This window comes from Phocoena sinus, chromosome 1, assembly GCF_008692025.1.
Source record: "Phocoena sinus isolate mPhoSin1 chromosome 1, mPhoSin1.pri, whole genome shotgun sequence".
NCBI lineage: Eukaryota > Metazoa > Chordata > Mammalia > Artiodactyla > Phocoenidae > Phocoena > Phocoena sinus.
This window is the reverse complement of record NC_045763.1, coordinates 154,899,653-154,920,112: the sequence shown is the minus strand read 5'-3', so window position 1 is coordinate 154,920,112 and position 20,460 is coordinate 154,899,653. Positions and strand designations below refer to the sequence as shown.

Genomic DNA, 20,460 nt, shown 5'->3' with positions numbered 1-20,460 from the left:
GACAAGATGAAGATGCCTGATATAATGTTAAATAAAAAGAATTATGTAACATTGTCTTTGCAGCACTGATGAGTTCAGTGAAAAGAGAATCTCATAGAAAAGAGTATCTCGTTCTTCTTAACGTATGTACACTTGTCCATTGCATGAACATAACAGCTTATTTAACCAATATGTTACTGATCTGCATCTGGATTTCTAGGTTTCCATGGAATTTTATTATGCACAATTGTTACAAACTCTAGGACTTCCTCTTATGTTTATATCTTTTGAAAGAAACAATATCTCCACAGATGATTTATCTGTGCTGGCTGCTAGCAGACTATGGCTACTTCTCAGTTCTTCCCTTTACATTCCTAGTCAATATGAAAATGGAAGGCAAGAAGGTCTTCTGTTTAGAGACTCTAAATATACGTCTTGGTAATAAAGTCTTGGTGGTAAAGCCTAAAAATATCAACCCAGAACAAGTGTTTTTCCAGCTGTAACTATGTGTGATTCCCTTGGTTTTATTACTGTAGAGGGTGTAATAAGACAAGACTGTAGGGTCTGCCCTCAAAGTGCTTCCAGTAAGATGAGCTAAGTCAAGTATCGTGGCATATCTAATTCAAGACAAAATATAATGGCTCCTTTTCTCTCATAGCAAAACTTCGTGGAGTGAATATCGAAGTCACTGTAGGCTCTTAATTAAAGGAACACAATAAATCTTGTATTGGAAGGTGGTTATTCTGGTCTCTTTGCAGAGATGAACTGGAAATTGTCTAGAAGAAGGAAAATTAGCTTAACCAAAGTTAAACTCATAAATAATTGAGCATTAATTAAATATCTGTGGTCTATGTTTCTCTTTGATCGTAATTTCTCCCAATTTATACACCTCTTTGATACCCGATTAATCATTGTCAAAGATGCAGTTAACAATGATTATTACTGTGTATTAGGTTTTGCCTGGGCCCTGAAGAAACTATCCTAAATCACCAGCTATGATTGTCACTTGATTTTCTCACAAAGAACAATCAGAACTCCTTGTCTTAAGTGGCTTGGAATGTGAAACTAAGAAGTCTCTTAGATACTGTTAGAGGACCCTACAGAGCCCATTGGTGAAAGTTTGGAAAACACTGGGCTTCTTAAAATTGATTCTTGTAGTGTGTTACGAAAGATGACTGAACCAAAAGAATAACAGTGTCTCTGGTTCTGTTGTTAGTGTTCTCCATGGAAACGTTGCTGAAGCTTCTGGACTCAATTTCCTTCCCCATGTGTGAATGTCACTGAAAAGATCCAACTCCATTCTATCCCCATATAACTTCAGAAACTAAGCAAAATGAAGACTCAAAATTCATTTCAAATAATGAAATGAATATATAACGTAGAATGGAACTGGGAAAATACCTGGTTTAAATTCTGGAAAGTACCAACTATGCAATTCTGGATAAGTTGCTTAATCTTGCTTAGTCTAATTTAATGCCCATCTCACAGGATGTTATGATGATTAATTTAATATCTTTGTACAACATACAGTGTTATGTAATTTCTTCTTGTTCTTCTTGAGTAAATTCATATCTTTAAGCAACTCACTTTAAAAAATAGTTACTTACTTGCTTAGATTACTCTTACCTTCTATTATCAGCAGAATTGTGTCCTGCTCAAGTTAATATGTGTTAAGTCTTAACCCCCAATACCTCGTAATATGACTGTATTTAGAGATAAGGCCCTTAAATAGGTAATTGAGGTAAAATGAGGTCAGATGGGTGGGCTCTATTCCAATATGACTGGTGTTCTTATCAAAATAAAATATTAGGACACAGACATGCAGAGAGAACAAAGTAATTATTAGTAACCACGATCATGTCGTGAATGCATGGAATATGTCACCATTTGCCAACCACCGTGTCAAGTCAGCAGAAACTACAGAAATTAAGAGCTCACCGCAGAAATTCACACACCCGTGCACCAGGTAAGGGACCACAGGCAGAAGTTCACTCACCCTTTCATGTGCCCCTCAGGGAGTGCAGGCTCTCTCCTGGGCAGGACGAGCACAGACACTTATCGGGAGTTGTACTACTTTTAAAATGCGTTGATACAACCATGTCTCATTGGTTGAGTCAGCATACGCTTTTTGTAAACCCCAAATTCTCCACACCTCCTACCTTTGGCGCTGCCCTAGTCTCAAAGCTCCTGCCCCTGCTCCTCAGGCCGCGTCCCCATGTGAGGCGGGGCTGCGTGCGGACGCACGGCGAGCGCGCAGTCGTCCTCGAGCCCCGCCCCCACGGAGCCGCCTGCCGGTTTGAACCGCATCCCAGCGCGCGGAGGACGATGGGGCTGGCGCCAAGGGCGGGCGATTCGCCATGGGAGGTGGCGCGGAAGCGCGACATGGAGGTGCTGGCCTAGCTGGGGCCCTAAGTAGTCTGACTGCGACGCGGATCCTGCGCACACTACAGGGCCGCAGCTGCTGATCGGTGAGCGCCCGAGGGGCTGGGAGGCGAGCCGGGGACCCCCAGGCGGGTGTGGGCATCGTGTCCACAGCTTGTGTCCCATAAGCCGCACTCGGGCCATGATCACTCCGTGAAGCTGCAATGCGACCCCGCGGCCAACTTCTTCCTGCGCTGTGAGGACCTGTGCGCGCTGCAGGACTCAGTGCCTCTGCCCGCCTTGCGCGCTTCCCTGCGGGAGGGCCTGCTGGACTTAATGCCGACCGCCTCCGCAGGGTGGACTGGGCGCCGCTCCTGAGCACCCTCTGCCCCTGATCTGTATCCAGAGCTTCTTCCAGACACGGCTGGGCGAGACAGGTTTGTAGTTCCCGCTTCCAGGGGCTCTCGTGTGGGCGCTGCGAAGCGGGGTTTTAGATGGTGCAAGGTGGAGGGTGGGCACTAGAATCGGTGCCCAGTGCCCGGGTGTGCGAGCACTAGACGGGGCGTGCGGCCTAGCACTCCTGCCAGCTCGGTGACCCCGGCCGAGTGCCTTAAGGCTTCTAGGTCTCAGTGTTCTCATCCGTATCATGGGCTTAACAGGACCCACTCTCTGTGGCGGTTACAAGGACTCACTCTGTTAATGCTTGTAGACTCTGCAATGTAGAACACTTAGCACAGTTTGGAGCATCGTTAATTGTTCCACTGATGTAACCTGGTCTGTTGAATGACTTTGCCTGGTACAGACCAAAGCGATCAGGAAATTGATATATCCCAGCTTCATTTCCTTTCCATTAAAACAGGGCTCAGGATAAAAAAATCTTTTTTTTAAATAAATTCATTTAATTAATTAATTCATTTATTTGGTTGTGTTGGGTCTTCGTTTCTGTGCGAGGGCTTTCTCTGGTTGGGGCGAGCAGGGGCCATTCTTCATCGCGGTGCACGGGCCTCTCACTGTCGCGACCTCTCCTGTTGCGGAGCATAGGCTCCAGATGCACAGGCTCCAGATGCTCAGGCTCAATGGGCCCAGTTGCTCCGCGGCTTGTGGGATCTTCCCAGACCAGGGCTCGAACCGGTGTCCCTTGTATTGGCAGGCAGATTCTCAACCACTGCACCACCCGGGAAGCCCAATAAAGTCTTTTTTTCAATAGTCGTATCATATAGTGGAAAGAGCACCAGTGTGAAGCCAGCTTAGGGTTTGAATTCCAGGGCTTATGCTGTCTGTGGCCTGCGCAGGTTACTTTTGAACTGCAATCCCCACACTTGTAAAATGACATTAAAAACCACTCTTTCTGAGGGTTCTTACAATTAATTAAGCACCTTATGTGTGTAAAGTATCCTGGCACTTGAATGAGTTGTCAGAACCAAGGGCTGCTGGAGACGATGCTTCTGCCCTAGGTAATCTCCCCTTCTACTGGGCAGCAAGTAAACACAAGCACAGGAGTCAGTGCTCTGGAAGAAGTGAGTTCTGGTGCTGCAGAGCACAGAATCTTTCTGTTTTTTAATTTAATTTTTATTTTATATTGGAGTATAGTTGATTTACAGTATTGTGCTTGTTTTAGGTGTACAGTAAAGTGATTCAGTTATACATATATCCATTCCTTTTCAGATTCTTTTCCCGTGCACGTTATTATAGGATATGGAGTAGAGTTTCTTGTGCTATGCAGTAGGTCCTTGTTGATTACCTATTTTATATATAGCCGTGTGTATATGTTAATCCCAAAGTCCTAATTTATCCCTCCCCCCTACCTTTCCCCTTTGCAGAGCACAGAATCTTAAAAGGGGAAGTTCAGGGTAGGCTTCTTGGAGGAGGTGCCATCCTTTCTAAGGATAGTAGAACCTCCTGGGGTGGCAGGAGGGAGCAGTGTGTCAAAGGTTGAGAAATATAAGAAAATATGGCAAAGCTAATGTACAGGACTGGAACTCAGGGTTTGGGAAAGAAATGAGAGTTGATACTGGAAACCTAGTGGGGACAAACAGAAAGCGACCTTGTTTGTCCTGTCAGAAGTTTGGATGTTTATCCTGAAGGCTGTGGGAAACCCTAATAAACAATAAGATGGACTTCTGGTTTAGAGGCTCACTCGGACCTCCATGTGGAAGGCAGTTGATTGGGTGCGGTGTGAATTGTAATCTAAAGGTCCCACTTAAGTTATAAAAGGTTGGACTGCGTTTTGGAGATCCGAGAGAGAATGGGTGGGGCCTGGCGACCAGTTAGAAAAGGAAGGGCAGCAAGCGTGGGTGACAGTTTACAGCTGCATCTTTTTGTGAGATACAGAGCACAGTAGAGAGGGATTGGGGGTGGCGAGAGGCTCTTACTTGATCTTCAGTGCTTTAGAGGGGCCTGGTAGACGGGTCTGGGCCCAAGGTTCAGATCTGGGCTTTTTGGGAGGACAGGTGTTTGAAGGCATGGGAGATACTTAGGTTACCCACAAGACGATACAAAGAATCATAGGTCTGAGAGTTTTTTAAGTGAGTATATATATATATACATTTTAAATTTTTATTTATTTATTTATGGCTGTGTTGGATCTTCGTTTCTGTGCGAGGGCTTTCTCTAGTTGTGGCAAGTGTGGGCCACTCTTTATCGCGGTGCGTGGGCCTCTCTTAAGTGAGTATATTTGAGGATGTTTATAAGCTGAGAGAAAGTAGTTATTTGTTTTCAAAAAGCTGAATACTTATCGTGTGCCTGGCCTTCTTCTAGGATCTGGGGTTCACACCATCTGTTATCTCTTCTGCAAGGACAGTTTAACTCATCCCCTGGTGAAGAGAAGTCAGATTATTCTTTGCATCCCATTCAGGTGTAGGAACTGTTCTGTACCTCTGAAGGGACTTTACTTAACCAGAGTAATAATGTAGAAATCAAAAGAAATTATAGCTGGAAGGGACCTTAAAGGCCACTGTACTTAATTTTGCTGAATATTTTACATTGAATTTAAGAAAAATTTATTGCAGAGCCCATTCTCTTCAGAGTTCCTTCACTGAACTTTCTTTATGTCTTGCATCCAGTGGGTCCAGCTTGTAGATTTTGGCCTCCTCCTAAATTTGCTTCTTCATCCATATTACATTTTGCCCGAACAATGGCAGAAACTCCTGGGTGGTTTTGCGGCCCCTGGGTTCAGTTCCTCTAAGTTCATCTGCCTACTCATGTTGAGTGATCTTCTACCATAAAAAGATGTGCTTAAAATAATGCTGCTAATGGCTTGCCCACACAGAGTTAGTGCATACTAGCCGCCCAGCGTGTGCTCTGCCCAGAGGCGTGTACTCTGAACTGTGCTCGGCCAAGCCTCATGGGGCTCTTTGGCCCTGAGGAAGGGGAGCTTTTTGGGATCACTCCCTTTATCTAATCGGTCCTTCAGCAGCGGGGTGCCTTTTTCTAATCAGTGGAGGCACCCTTACTCAGCCAGCGGTAGCCCCAGGCCTCATCACCTGTGGGATACAAGCCATGATCTCTCCCAGGCTTGCTTTGGCCAGCATCTCTATTTTCCTTTCTGTCTCTTCTCACACTTGGACCCCTGGCGTTTAGTCATCCCCACCTGCAGTATTTAAATTGCCCAGCAGGTGTCAGGCTTGAGTGTCTTTGCACAGATACTCCCTGTGCAGTTAATGCACCTCGTACTCCAACTCTGCAAACTCTCATGAAGCCGTCACTTACATATAACTTTTTGCCTCCATAGGAACCTCTGTGCATAAAGGTTATGGTTCTTTATCTCATGTGATTGAAAGTTTGAGCTTATACATCTCCCTCCTTAATGAAGGCTTTAAGGGCAGGAGTCGTTTGTAATCCTTAGCACAGAATAGACGCTTTTTTTTTTTTTTTTTTTCCGGTACGCGGGCCTCTCATTGCTGTGGCCTCTCCCGCCGCGGAGCACAGGCTTCGGACGCGCAGGCTCAGCGGCCATGGCTCACGGGCACAGCCGCTCCGCGGCATGTGGGATCCTCCCGAACCGGGGCATAGATCCCGTGTCCCCTGCATCGGCAGGCGGACTCTCAACCACTGCACCACCAGGGAAGTCCTTTAGATGCTTTTTAATGATGATAAAATATATGGTTAAAATCACTCATTTTACGATAATTTTGGTTTAGGTTGTGACAGAAATAAAGTTTACTTTATTTCTTATCTTACTTTAAACTTATTAAAGTTTACTTTATTTACGACAGGAAGTCGTGTTCCTGCCATAAGAAATAAAGATGTGACATTCTAGTTGTGTAAAGTTCTTAAATGCTGTGTAAGTGCGTCAGGTGCGCTAAGGAAACTGGAGCTAAGTGGGCTAGTTGTGAGAGAGAGAGAGTTAACTATGTTAACAAAGGTAAGCCTTCATTGGGTCCTGCCAACCTTTGATAGTTGCTTTTGGGGCAAACTAAACCAATAAAATTTTAAACTTGTTCTCCCCATTAAATGGATTGAATAAATCGGCCACTTTGGTGCACCTGTGTCTTGCGAGTTGTCCACTTGGAGATGAAGGTTTAGAAAGTGAGTTTCAGTCTTGTTTAAGTCTCTTCCGTCAGACTGGTCTCGTGATTTCTTACACACCACGTTACTTCCTGTCTACCTTTTCTTGGTGTTGTTCATGCCTGGATTGTCTCCTGTGCCTGCTCAAACCTTGGTCCATTCTCATTTGTACCATAGAAGTTTGTCATGCTGGATACTGTCAGAACTAATTTTACTTAAGTTTGTGTTAAGCCACAAACCACACATTTTGTATATTTTCTGTTTTTTGTGTTTGTCTGTATTTTAATGTTTCTCTTCAAGAAATATTATGGGAAGGGAAATAGCAAGATGTAAAGAGCAAAAAAGTCATCATGATCTTTAAATTGTTAGAACGTGTATCTGCAATCATAATTATAATGCACTGTGGTATGTGTTAAAATAGGAAATATATGTCATGTCCCATAAGAGCAGCAAACACAGTGGTGTTAGTGGGGGTGTGTCATGGAAGTAATCACAAAGCAGGTGACTCTTGATTAGGGTCCTGAAACATTAGTGTGCCTTCCCTGTGTCCAGTAGTGGTCTGAAGGGGTAAGGAAGCCTGCCTTTCAATTTGAGGGAACAGAGGGTTTGAAGTCCTCCCTCTTCTATTGCTCTGTATACTGCATAGCAGCTAATAAAATACTGGGTTTATAGTTGACATTTACATCGCTGATTGATCATCAAGATTGGCATGTATCATTGGAAATGAAAATCGGAAGTCTTACGCTCTTTAGGTTTTTCTTTTTTTTCCTTTGTCTCAAAAGTATGTAGTACTTTACTGAGTGGTTGGGAAGAAAGTTTGCAGTATCCAGTGCATTCAGTTTTAGTACTGAATAGAATTAAACTGTTGCTGTAAACTGGAATAACACTTTGTTACTGACAAGTTTTAGAATGCATCAGTTCATCAATTACCTGTTTGGGAAGATTGTAGTTAACGATTTTAAGAAAGTGGCTGTAAACCTCCAATTGACTCAAGAAAAGCAAATAAGTCAAGATTGACAAATGTATAGGCTCTTCATCTTATTGTGTGTGTGTGTGTGTGTGTGTGTGTTTTCTGTTAGTTATTTGTCAAGGTGTAAAGAACTCTATCACTCTTAAAACAGTAAACTTCACGGGGTGTAATCTGACATGGCAGGGAGCAGATCACATGGCCAAGATCTTAAAGGTGATTTTTTTATGTTTAAACTTTCATGAAAATGTATGTGATTGAAGCACATTAATATATTGGTACAAATGGTAGTTAATTTTTTTCTTTTGATACCTGTGAGTGCAGATTTCATTTTATTGAAAGAATATGACCAGTTTTCAGTTTGGGATTCTAACATTTAGTAAAGATAGTCCACTTAATTTTAGAAATAAGAGATTTAATATATAATACATAATAATATTTTTATGTAGTTTTAGTTACTGAAAACATTGATTGTGATACTGTGAAAAAACTATGCCATTACAGTCTTCAAGACTTAAATGAATCAAGTGTCTATTAGCTGCTGTAGTTTATAAACTAATAAAAATCACTACATCAGCAATTTGTAAATACAGTTTTTAAAATAATGCCTTACCAACTTTACAGTGGTTATAATGACTGTATTTAGCCCTAAAGTTATTTAATAATTTGACATGAAGCCTTTTTAATAGTTTGATGGTGCAGATCAGGGATAGGTAAACTGTGGCTGGTGGGCCAGATCCAGCCCATCGCCTGGTAAAGAAAGTTTTTTTGGAACATAGTCGCACCCATTGTTTAGAAAGTTTTTTTGGAACATAGTCACACCCATTGTTCACATGGTACCTATGGCTACTCTCACTCTACGCCAGTGGAGTTGAGTAGTTGCAACAGAAACTGTATAGCCCACAAAGCTGGAAATGTTTGGGCTTCCCTGGTGGTGCAGGGGTTGAGAATCTGCCTGTTAATGCAGGGGACTAGGGGTTCGAGCCCTGGTCTGGGAAGATCCCACATGTCGCGGAGCAACTAGGCCCTTGAGCCACAACTACTGAGCCTGCGCGTCTGGAGCCTGTGCTCCGCAAAAAGAGAGGCTGCAATAGTGAGAGGCCCATGCACCGCGATGAAGAGTGGCCCCCGCTTGCCACAACTAGAGAAAGCCCTCGCACAGAAACGAAGACCCAACACAGTCAAAAATAAATAAACAAATGTGGGGTTTAAAGAAAAAAAATATTATATATTAAAAAAAGCTGGAAATGTTTAAATTTAGATTTTAAAAATTGAAAAATTATTTGAGCCTATACAGGGCAAGTGCATTGACCCCTGTGATTGAAAACAGTCAAGAAGTTGGGTGCCGAAGCCAAATGGCCTAGGTTCAAATTCCCTTTCTCCCATTTCATAGCTAGTGACCATGGACAAATCACTTAACCTCTATGCCTCATTATGAGGTTTAAATGAACTCATTTGTATAAATAGTGCCTGGCACATACTAAGCACTGTATAAGTGATTGCTGTTATTTCTGCTTGGAGCTTTTATAAGTTATTGTTAATAGAAAAATGACACTAATGATTTTTGTTTTAGGGTGTCAAAGGCACTTTGAGTCTTTTATTTTTTCAAGAATGTAATAAGACTTCTTTCATTTAACGTCAGTGTTCCCTATTACCATAATTTATTTTATGAATATAAAGAATGGAATGTCTTTAAGACAGTACTTGTGCTTAGATGTCAAACCATTATCTTCCCAAGGCACATCAAACTGGCTTTGCCTAGTCCAGGCCTCTGAAGTTTGTGTGCACACCCTAGGTAGCATGTGAGATCCAGTTTGTAAATATAGTTTTTAAAATAATGCTTGGGACTTCCCTGGCGGTCCAGCAGTTAAGACTATGCACTCCCAATGCAGGGGGCTTGGGTTCGATCCCTGCTCAAGGAACTAGATCCCATGTGTCTGCCGTAACTAAGAGCCCACATGCCAAAACTAAATGATCCAGCATGCCACAACTAAAGACCCAGCACAGCCAAACAAACAAACAAACAAATAAATAAATAAATATTTTTTTTAAAATAAGTAAAATAAAATAATGCCTTAGGAGTTAGGAAAAGAAAATATTAGAACGTTTTTACCTTTGTATTATTTTTAAAAATCTGTGTAGTTTATCGTGTACATAAATTATATATATGGAACTTTGTGTATATAATTTGTTAATAAATAAGATGCATATTAAAAAGTTTTCTTATGTTTTGCCCAGTCAGGTGTTTGGAGGCCATTGGAGGACAGAATGATGAAATATAGAACCTCAGCAAAGATAGAATTTAGAACCAATTCCCTGACTTAGAAGATAAGGAAAATAATTCATAGACTGTTAATTGAGTTGTCCAACTTTACATAAGTGTTCAGAAACAGGAAATCCAGTGGCTAGAATCTAATCACTGAATGACTAGAATCTGGGTCACTGGACTCATAAACCAGAAGTGACTGTTTAATTTCTCAGGTTGATGCTCCTGGCATATATGCTTGATATGTGTGTGTGTGAATCTCTGACATAATAAGCCATACACAGTTGGCACACCCTGTTTCCTTATTCAAGCATCATAATTTCATCCCATTAAATATCTGAAGTATCAGACTACCAGAAGGCATGAAGAAACCTGGGCTGAGCGTCTTTGTTCCAGGAGACCTGATCTTGACTGTATGGCTGGTTGGCGGCACATCACTCTGAACTGCAACACGCTCATTGGTGACCTGGGTGCAAGTGCTTTGGCAGAATCTCTTAGTGAGGATTTATGGCTTAGAGGTAAATTCTAAAATTGAAAATATTGAATTTTTAATGTGATATATGCTTAGCTTTTGGCATGATACTGTTGTGATAGGATTTTTTTAAGCCTGATTTTACTGATAGCTTTTATTTTGCTTTTAAACTTTCCCTAAGAGTTGCATATATCCTTTATAGAAAATACAGAGTAACAAGAGAACAATTACCTATAATTTTAATACCCAGATATAATCACTGTTCATTTTGGTGTATATACTTTCAGTCTTTTATTTTTCTATAAATATATTTGTACACTTAGGGATTACAAAAATAGAATTGTAGTATACTTGCTATTTCATATTCCTGCTTTTTTCACTTAATGATGTATCACGTAGTATTGTGTCATATTGATGTCCCATAGTTTAATCAATTCTTTGCAATTAGATTTAGACAGTTTGCTTTTCCCTATCAGAAACAATGTGAATGCGTTATATACACATCTCTGTGTCCATCGGGCTTACTTCTGTAGAGTAAGGTACTACAAGTGGAATGACTAAGTGTGACATATTTTTAAGACTTTTGATACACACGGCCAAATTACCACCCAGAAATGCTATGGCAATTTGTAGTCCACCCCAACAGTAGATGTGAAGCCTGCCTCTCACAAACACTGGCTTGTAGCGCTTGTAAAAGAATGTAAAACTACAAAAATGAGTACCTCTCCATTTTCTATGCAAGTGGGATTACTCCAAATTTTATAACATTTTTCAATTAATTTAGTATGAGCATTTTAGCAAGTCAGTAAATTTGCATCTCCTGCATGATTTTTTTGTGATTGTTCAGTATTCCATTGTATGAATATGCCACAGTGCACATAGCTTATCCATTCTTGTGTATAAGCTATGTCCAGTTTTTCAGTTACAAATAGTACTCTGATATATATATATCCTTACCTATATCTCTGACTATTTCTTTTAGTTAAATTCTTAGAAAGAGAGTTGTTGGATCAAAAGGGTATAGACATTATTTAAAGGCTTTTCTTACAGAATCTTGGCTTAATCTGATAGGAGAATAACCACATTTAGTTTTATTTTGTATTCATTTGATTTACTGGTGAGGTTTACTGACTGTTTGTATTAATTTGGCTATTTGGTTAATTATACCCTGTGTCCATTCTTCTGTAGTGAGAGTTTGTAAGGGTTGTATCATATTCTGTCAGATCCTTATGTCTGACTTGCTATTTCTATGTGTCATGGGGGTGTTGAAAGACTCCAGTTATTTTAATGTGATGGTCCATACAACACTTAAAAAAAAGACTCATTGGGCTTCCCTGTAGGCACAGTGGTTGGGAGTCCGCCTGCTGATGCAGCAGACACGGGTTCGTGCCCCGGTCTGGGAAGATCCCACATGCCGCGGAGCGGCTAGGCCCGTGAGCCATGGCCGCTGAGCCTATGCGTCCGGAGCCTGTGCTCCGCAATGGTAGAGGCCACAACAGTGAGAGGCCCGCGTACTGTTAAAAAAAAAAAAAAGACTCATCATAGTTTCCTTTTATGTAATATTTTTTAATACCTGTGCTTTGGTGATGATCCCTTTGGTTTAAATGAATAGGTTGTTCAGTCCCAGAACTACTAGAATTCATGATCAGTTTTTCTGGTTTTTGTCTGACTTTTCATGGAGAGAGTTCTTGACCATCATACTTTCATGATAGGTTTTTAGTATGTATTCTCTATTCACACATTGTTTGAATTTGTTATTATTTGTAACCTCTTAGACCTGTCTTTTTTTCCTCTAAAACTAACAGTTATTACATTTCTTGTAGTTTGTTTTCCCCTTTTAACTAGTTTCATGTGTGATTTGGAGCTGAAGATCATGATCAAAAGAATGCAGTGCATTTCTGAGCTCCACCAGGTTTTGCTTGTGAGGTTTACATGCCACTGCCGCCCTTGCTAATTATGAACTGAGATTCATTTTGTGATGCTTTTTGCTCATAGGTTATATACAGTTATTCTTCAGTTCTGTAATAGTAAAATATGTTGGATGATTTATTGGGACTAAAGGCAGGGTTATCATTGCACATCCAAGAAGAGGTTTTTAAATTGGATTATGCATTATGTGTGTGCGTATACATTTCTGTTTTTTTCCATACCCAAAATTACAAACCTGCCATGACTTGTCTTGTGCAGGACTCTTCCACACGTGAGAAAATGGGAGTTGTCTATGTGTTAAATCTGTAGAGACTTCGCAAATGACCTTTTGTCTTTCATCAAAAGCACTGGACCTGCAGCAGTGTGGCCTCACCAGTGAAGGAGCAAAGGCTTTACTAAAGGCCCTTGAAACCAACAGAACTCTGCTCATTCTGGATATAAGAAAAAATCCACTTGTTGGTATGTGGTCACTTTTTTTTAATTGATAAACACATAGGAAAACAAAAAGAATTTGTTCACGTATTGACAGTTTTTAAAACTTAATGTGTTTAACTTTCCTCATCATATACAGCTGGCCCTTGAACAACTTGGGGCTAGGGGTGCCGACCTCTACGCAGTTGAAAATCTGGGTATAAGTTTATAGTCAGTGGTTCCGCATCTGTGGATTCAACCAACCTTGGATCGTATAGGATGATAGTACATATTTATTGAAAAATATCCATGTGTCAATGGACCTGCGAGGTTCTAACCCATGTTGTTCAAGCTTCAACTGTACTTTTCTAGTGTTGCACTTCCCTTATGTCTTTAGCAGATAATGTACTAATTAAAGTGAGTTATACTTGTAAATTTTTCTTATCTCTATTCTGAATAGAGGTGAACCTAGATACTAAGCCTGCTTCCACGAAGAGCATTATTTCTTTCCTGTGCAACCTCTGAATTCTTGCCAGAAGTACTTTATTCATTTGTCAGATTCACAAGTAATTTTTTTACTATCTTCTGTGTGCCAGATATGGGTTTAGGCACTAGGGATAAAGCAGTGAACCAGACAGACAAAAGTCTTGCCCTCATGGAGCTTACATTCTAGTGAAGGAGTTCAGATAGAAATGAGTAAAGAGATAAGTCATATAATTTTAGACAGTAGGAAGTGCAAAAATATCTTAATGTAAGGAGAGTGAGGGAGAGCAGGTAGGACTCCATTGGATAGGTTTGTTAGGGGACGGCTTCACAGGAGAAGTGGCATTTCAACGGAGACCTGAATGAAGAGAGGAGCAAGCCATGGAAGAACTGAAGTAAGCACATTCCAGGACAAGGAGGCAATGAGTATGCAGGCATGTAGGTGGGTGGATTATTTAAGGAAAAGCAAGGAGGCCAATATGGCCAGAGTACTGAGTGAAGAAGAGTGTGGTATGACCTGAGGTCAAGGAGCTAGCCAGGGGTCTGCTCTTGTAAAGTCTTGAAGGCCAGAGTAAAGATGTGGATTCTTCTAAAAGAGTAGAGGGTTTTGAATTGGGACAAGGCATGATCTAAATAGTATCTGAATAAGATGACCTGGTATAGAGAATAGAGTTGGGGGGATAAAGAAGAGAAACAGGGAGACGAGTTAGGTTACTATCACGGTGGTCCAAATAAGGAGATGTTTATGGCCTAGCTTAGGTTGGAAGTTTGGACCAAGTCAAAAGCAGTTTAATGCAGGTTGTGTTTTGAAGGTGTAGCTAACAAGGCTTGCCGATAGATTAGATGTGGGGTATGAAGGAGATAGTAACAAGGAGACAAGTCATTGATGATTATGTGTGCAACTGGATGGTATCACTTAGAAAAAGGGGGCTGATGGGAGGAGCAGCTTTTGAGGGAATATCAGGACTTTGGTTTGTTATCTTAGATGCCCTTTAGGTATCTAAGTGTCTGGATGGTGCTCAGACTGTACTTTCTATCCAAAGGTATCCAAAGCCACTTTAGATGCAAAACGTTTAAAGCTGACCTTTGCTGCTGCCAAAATAGTAGCCACTGTGAGCAGTCTGCAAGATGGCATCTTAGGATTTTGAGGAAGAAATTAGAATACACAAAGCAGGAAATAAGTGTATAATTACATAGTGTAGATTTCATATTTAATTTTATGGGAAAAGCAATAATTATTTGGCTTTAAATGGAAATAGCCACTCATTGGGAAATAATTACTCTAATTTCAATTTATTATACTTTAAATCATTCTGTGATGAAAGCAGTTACTGAAAAATGTCTCCAGAATGGAAGGAGTGCCAAGTCAGAGGTATACAACATGTTTTAATTCTCTCGGAAGAATTTCTCTTTAATGGCTTGTTTTTCTTTCCTTTTTAAAAGAAAATCATCAAGGTACTTTCTGCCATCTTAAAACTAAGTGTTTAGTCAAATGAAATGGCTTTTCTGTTTTTGAAAATGTTGTGTGATGCTTTAATTTAGCTTCCCAGAAATGCAGATTGAAGACCTTTTATTAACTTAAAATATCTTAATCTCCAATGAAGATCAAACCCTCCTAAATTACCTGGAACTTAAATGGCATATTTATCATTTCTCTCTCAGTACCAGTGGATAACTTCTCCATCGGTGAAGGAACCATGCAAAGCTGCTAGACAGAAAAGGAGACCTATAATTTTGGAAAGTGGTCGAAAAGGAAAAGCTACTATTACAATTGGTAACTCTTTCTTTATTTTAATGCTACTAGAACTTATACCCCTTATATTTTCCGGTGTGCTAAAATTAAAACAGCCTGAATGGTTATTCCTTAATGGTTAATTACTTCCTTAACGGTTAGCTGTCAATATTATTTGTGTTTTTTATGGAATGCACCTAGGATGTTCCTGACAAATAGTGTTTAATATGTATTAGATATTAATTTTAATATGATAAAGCTCTTGAAGTGACAAAATCCATATCCAGATACGAGGTCACCTTTTCTCCCTTTCATGTGGGGTCCAGGCCTTAGGAAAGAGAGGGAAGCATGTGATGTGTCTAGTGACAACCCCAAGATAAAATAAAGTAGGCAGAGCCCTTGGCACTTTACAGATATGAATACCTTTTATTGTCATCACCACCCTGTGAACAGACAGTGTTTTACAGCAGCGCAGACAGGTTAGAGTCAGGTGCAGCGGGGAAGTGGGATCAGGCAGGATAAGAACATGGGGAGAGTCGGGGGGGTGGGCTGGTTCCAGAGCCTTTACTAAGGAAACAACAAAAATCACAGATAATGACTTTTTTCAAAATGCAGCAATCAGTGGAAAAACTAGAAATGACCATGTTCAGAATTGTGATCAGTTATGTATGTAAAAGTCAGTTACTTTCCCATAAGCCAGAAATAACAATAAAAAACAAGGAAAGATCCCATTCGCAATAGTCACAAAAATTGGTAAGTATCTAGAAGTCAGTTCAGTGTTCACCTGAAAAAGTTAGTGCAAAAGGATAGATGAAACATTTTGAACATATATGTTAACATTAATAAAATGTGATGTTAACATATGATCTATTAACATATAAAGCCACTGGCAGAAGGAAACACAGATTGGTGGAAAAGTCCAGAAACTGGTCCCTGTTTACTTGAGAATTGGATTTTGACTTAGACAATTTTAAAGTCTAACTTGACTTTTTGTCTAATTGACTGATTGAAGCATTGATAATTCATTTAAACAGAAATTATATATTTGCATCACAGCATACACAAATTCTAGTCAGTCGAAAAGATGTAAATGCAACTAAATGCAAGAAGCAGATATAAAACACAGGAGAGAATTTCTGTGTAAGTGTATGGGAGTACAGAAGCCTTCCTAAGTAAGCCATAAAACTCAGAAGCCATAAAGTAAAAGATATTTAATTACATGAAAATTTAAAACATTCCTACAGTTCAAGACATAAACAAAACAAAATGACAGACACAGAAGTTTGGTAGTGTATTAACATATAAAGGTTACTGTTGATACAGAGAATAACCCACAAATAAATGAAAAAGGATAACCAAATTTTAAAAAGGCAGGGGGTGGTTTCTACCTGTATGAGCAAACAACTCAGAAGAAACACAGCTAGCTACTAGACAAATGAAGAGGGGCCAACTTCTTTAGGAAATGCAGATGAAAACCATGGGATTTTCTTCCCCTCTGATAGGCAGAAATTCTAAAGACTGATAACATCTGGTGTAGACGAGGGAACAAGCACACTTTGCCTATGTTAAGTATAATAAATGTGTTCAATTTTGGAGCGAGGTTTGCAGCGTCCATCAAAGTTCAAAACTCTCTTGCTTTTTGACCAAAGACTTTTACTTCTAGGCACCTGCCCTCTGCCAGTACTCTGCCTTACACAAAAGTGTGCATAAAATCAGGCACCCGCAGGTCCAATGAGCGATACTTAAGTAATGGGGAAAATCTAGAGACAACCCGGATGTCCTTCAGGAGGGGTCTGATGAAGGAAATTAGGATCCATCCGTGGTATGGAGTAACGTGTGTGTGGAGAACGGGGAAGGTCTGTGAGCAAACTGGGAAGATGACCTGATACGTCATCAGGTCAAAAGGAAAAAGAGCAGGTGTAGAAAAGGACATGTCTATTATTCCACTTAGAAACCCACAGTGTTTATATTTGTATATACTATATATGTATATATGTACATATGGAAACACGCATATATACACGTATAAACATTTGTGTATCTGATCCTGAAAATGCACAAAAGACTGTTAATGGCAACCACCTCTATGGAAGGGAATAGATCTTTATATTTTTACTCTAGTTTTCCTAATCGTGTGCAAATTTAGAGTTAATTTTTTATTTAAAAGTTAGGCAGTCAGGAGAGGCCTAGTGACTCTTTTGTGGGCTTCTCTCACCTCAGGATGCACTCGTCGCGCCCTTGTTGTTTCTGGTTTGTCTTTTGGAGCAGACACCACTGAAACGAGCGTCTTGTCATTGCTTGCCAACTGCCTGCGGTTTTCTTGCGCCCTCCTAACCCTCACCACCTTTGTGAGATGCTGTTTCGCACTGAAGTGGTGCCTTTCCCCTCACACACACCCCTCTTATATCTTGGGAAGTCCCGGGGTTTCTCAGTGGGCATTCTAGAATACTCATCCCAGAGATGCAGTGGGTTTTTCAGCCACATGCATTTGGGGAAAACCCTGTTCCTGTATGAATTATCCTCTTGGGAGTTCACGATTCACCGGAGCTCTTGAGACGCTCTAGGAAGTTGAGTCAAGAAACCCTTGTAGCCCTGTTAATTCAGGATTTCCTAAATTTCTATGACTGACTGTGGCACCGCTTTTCCAGTCACAACCATCCTTATCAGCTTCCCTCATAGACTCCCTGGGGAGCGCTGCTCAGACTCTGTCCTGGAAGCTTTGCAGTCCCAGGATTACCCACTGCTTCCACACCCTCCCAGCCCCCTGCTAGCGCTCTGTCGGCCTGGCACCTTCTCCCTGCCCCCCAACTCATTCAGGCCACAGGCCCTGCCCTCGCTCTGGGATTTAGTGATAATGCCTGGGAGCGGTGGCCCAGCACAGCCCACAGCAGTGCCCGGCGTGGCTCACAGGGTTTAAAACACACAATATGAGCCCTTACTGGAACATGGGAAGATGATTTAAATCCAGATGTCTTATTTCATAATCCCCGTGTCTCTGAAAGTGGGAGAAACAGACTGGGAGGGCCATATGTTTCAAGCAAAGAGAGACTGTTTCTCTGTGGAAGTAAAGAACAGGCCCTCACAGTTAACAGGTAACGTAGGGAGTTTGTGCTGAGTCTGCCATGTTGGGCCTATTATACTCATTTATATGACCGTTGGGTCCCTATTGGCATTTGCATTTACTGCCCATGCTTGAAACTCCCCAGTGTCCCTGTCTTGGTCACGAGCCCCTCAATAAAACTAGTTTCTTCTCCAGGTTGAGCTTTTCCAACTCTTAGAGGTCTAAAGTGAAGGATAGGAAACATACTATATTTGCATCTATTTTTATTTAAGAGTTATCTAAGGAGATTTATCTAATTAAATAGGAATTTCCTAACAGATGCCAAAATAAACAATCAACAAGTTTTCTTTAAAGATCATATATATTATATAACAAGATCCACCTAAGAGTTAAAATATAAGTAGGTATACAATTTAACTATTTGAAGATAATTTTTCTTCTTACCACTGAAGCAATAAGCAGGTAGTAGTACAATTTGGGGAAAACAATATTTCTGGCTTTTGTTTGTTTTATTTTAATTTGTGATATTCGTGAGATCTTTTGTGAAGCCTTTGGGTATATAGTAAAATTCATGGGTTTTTAACTTTGTATTGACTCGTATTTTTGTAGGTTTAAAATTTTTCTTCTGGCTTTAATTTATACTATCTCCTTTCACTTCTTCATTTAGAAATAATGTATTTTTCTCAGGATTGCAATCTCAGTGCAGTTCTCTACTTTTCTATTTGTTGGACATTCTCTTAGACATCTACATTTTTATCTAGTTAGTACATTTCTAGTTTTTTATACAATTGATAAGAACTCTTTAATCTTATGAATTCTTTATATTTTCTCTTTGGAGACAAGATTTATAGGGATTTCCTTGGGCTTAAACTAGAAAGAAAAACGAATTTGCATATGAAATGTTGAAGGCTTTGTTACAAAGTGGACTAACATTATATGTATGTTTGAAATAAACTGCTTCAACCAGAGCACCTAGCTGTTAACCTCCAGATTAATATCTATCATAAAATATGTGCGTGCTTCCAACACATGGCATTGCCTCCTATTACTGCATGTCCAGGAGAAATTGTTTTGTCTTGTAGCAAAAGACATTAGCTCTTTGCACATTTTTTTTTTTTTTTAATGACAGCTATCCGAAGATCAAGCGTTCCCTTGTATGTGAGGACAGAAAAGGACAATTTTTAGACAGGTCTAATATCCAGTTGTACATTTCAGTCACTTAGAGAGAAGGCTTAGACCCCTGAAGCCCAAAGCCACAGGTTTTTTAGGATTATGGTGGTATACGCCTCCAGTTTATAGGAAAAAAATGCGTTGTAGAAAATCCAAGTTAAATTAGGACTAAAATCCAAGTTAAATCTAGAACTAAAGTTTTACTGCCCCCAATACTTGTAAACTCTAGGTTACTGCTCTGTTGTCCATTTCATCAGTTGCAGAATATTCAAGTTAGTCTTTCAGTGCTAACAAGAACATAAAAATGCATTATGTCTAAAAGCAGAACATGATTGCCAAGCCAGATCTGCGCATTACCTGAGAGTTTGGGGGGCCACCCAAGCGGCATCTACTTGTTTGCTACTGACCTTCAGTTAGACTTGCTCAAGAATTGTTACAATGTAATAACATACACCCTTATGTACTCTTGAGTTTATTGAAAACACACAGCAAATGTGCACACACACACACATACACACCAGCACACCAGCACACACCTACTCTAGAGCCTAGAATTTTAAGAGTCAGAACTTTTTACTTGCTTCTGGATTAAGATGGACCCTGTATTTCCTCAGCATGCTAATTAGAAACTCTATAAACAATTCAAAACCAGCTTCTTAAAATTCTGCTTTACAAAAAAAAATTGATGTTAAATGTTATCCTCAGAGAGTTCTCCTCTGACTTTTCAAATTGTTTTTTTCTCCCTTCATGGGATAAACAGTTAGGGTTTCTTTTTCTTTGTTTTTTTATCTCTCATTGTAAAAAATTCTATCTTGAAAGCTAATTTATTATTTCTTCCTTATCATGGATGACATGGGAACAAAGATGATATTTCATCAGTCTTGTTTTTATTTAAGTTGAAAGGTTATATATTTCTACTATCTACTGCAATACTGCTAAATATTTTTATAGTGCTTGTAAATCTTATGACATTATTTTTGTAGTTTGTATTTAAGGCATTTACTCAAAAGGGACCATATGCCTCAGTTCATGTCACTCTATCATCAGTGTGTATGGTCACTCTATTTTCTAATACTTTTAAGATTGGTTTTGGCCCCAACGTTCCTCTGCCAGATTTATTTCC

The 20,460-nt window shown here is 40.1% G+C and overlaps 1 protein-coding gene across 1 annotated transcript; it reads left to right on the top strand.

The window, feature by feature from the left end:
- Window positions 1–2,304: 2,304 nt before the first annotated feature.
- Window positions 2,305–18,023, top strand: LOC116741380 (centrosomal protein of 78 kDa-like). The gene is given in 14 exon segments (XM_032607750.1): window positions 2,305–2,367; window positions 2,530–2,671; window positions 2,674–2,721; window positions 2,724–2,777; window positions 6,480–6,496; window positions 6,536–6,703; window positions 6,795–6,867; window positions 7,926–8,029; window positions 10,423–10,597; window positions 12,826–12,939; window positions 14,682–14,746; window positions 15,037–15,230; window positions 16,770–16,928; window positions 17,774–18,023. Coding segments are annotated over 14 exon segments (1,626 nt in total).
- Window positions 18,024–20,460: the final 2,437 nt, after the last annotated feature.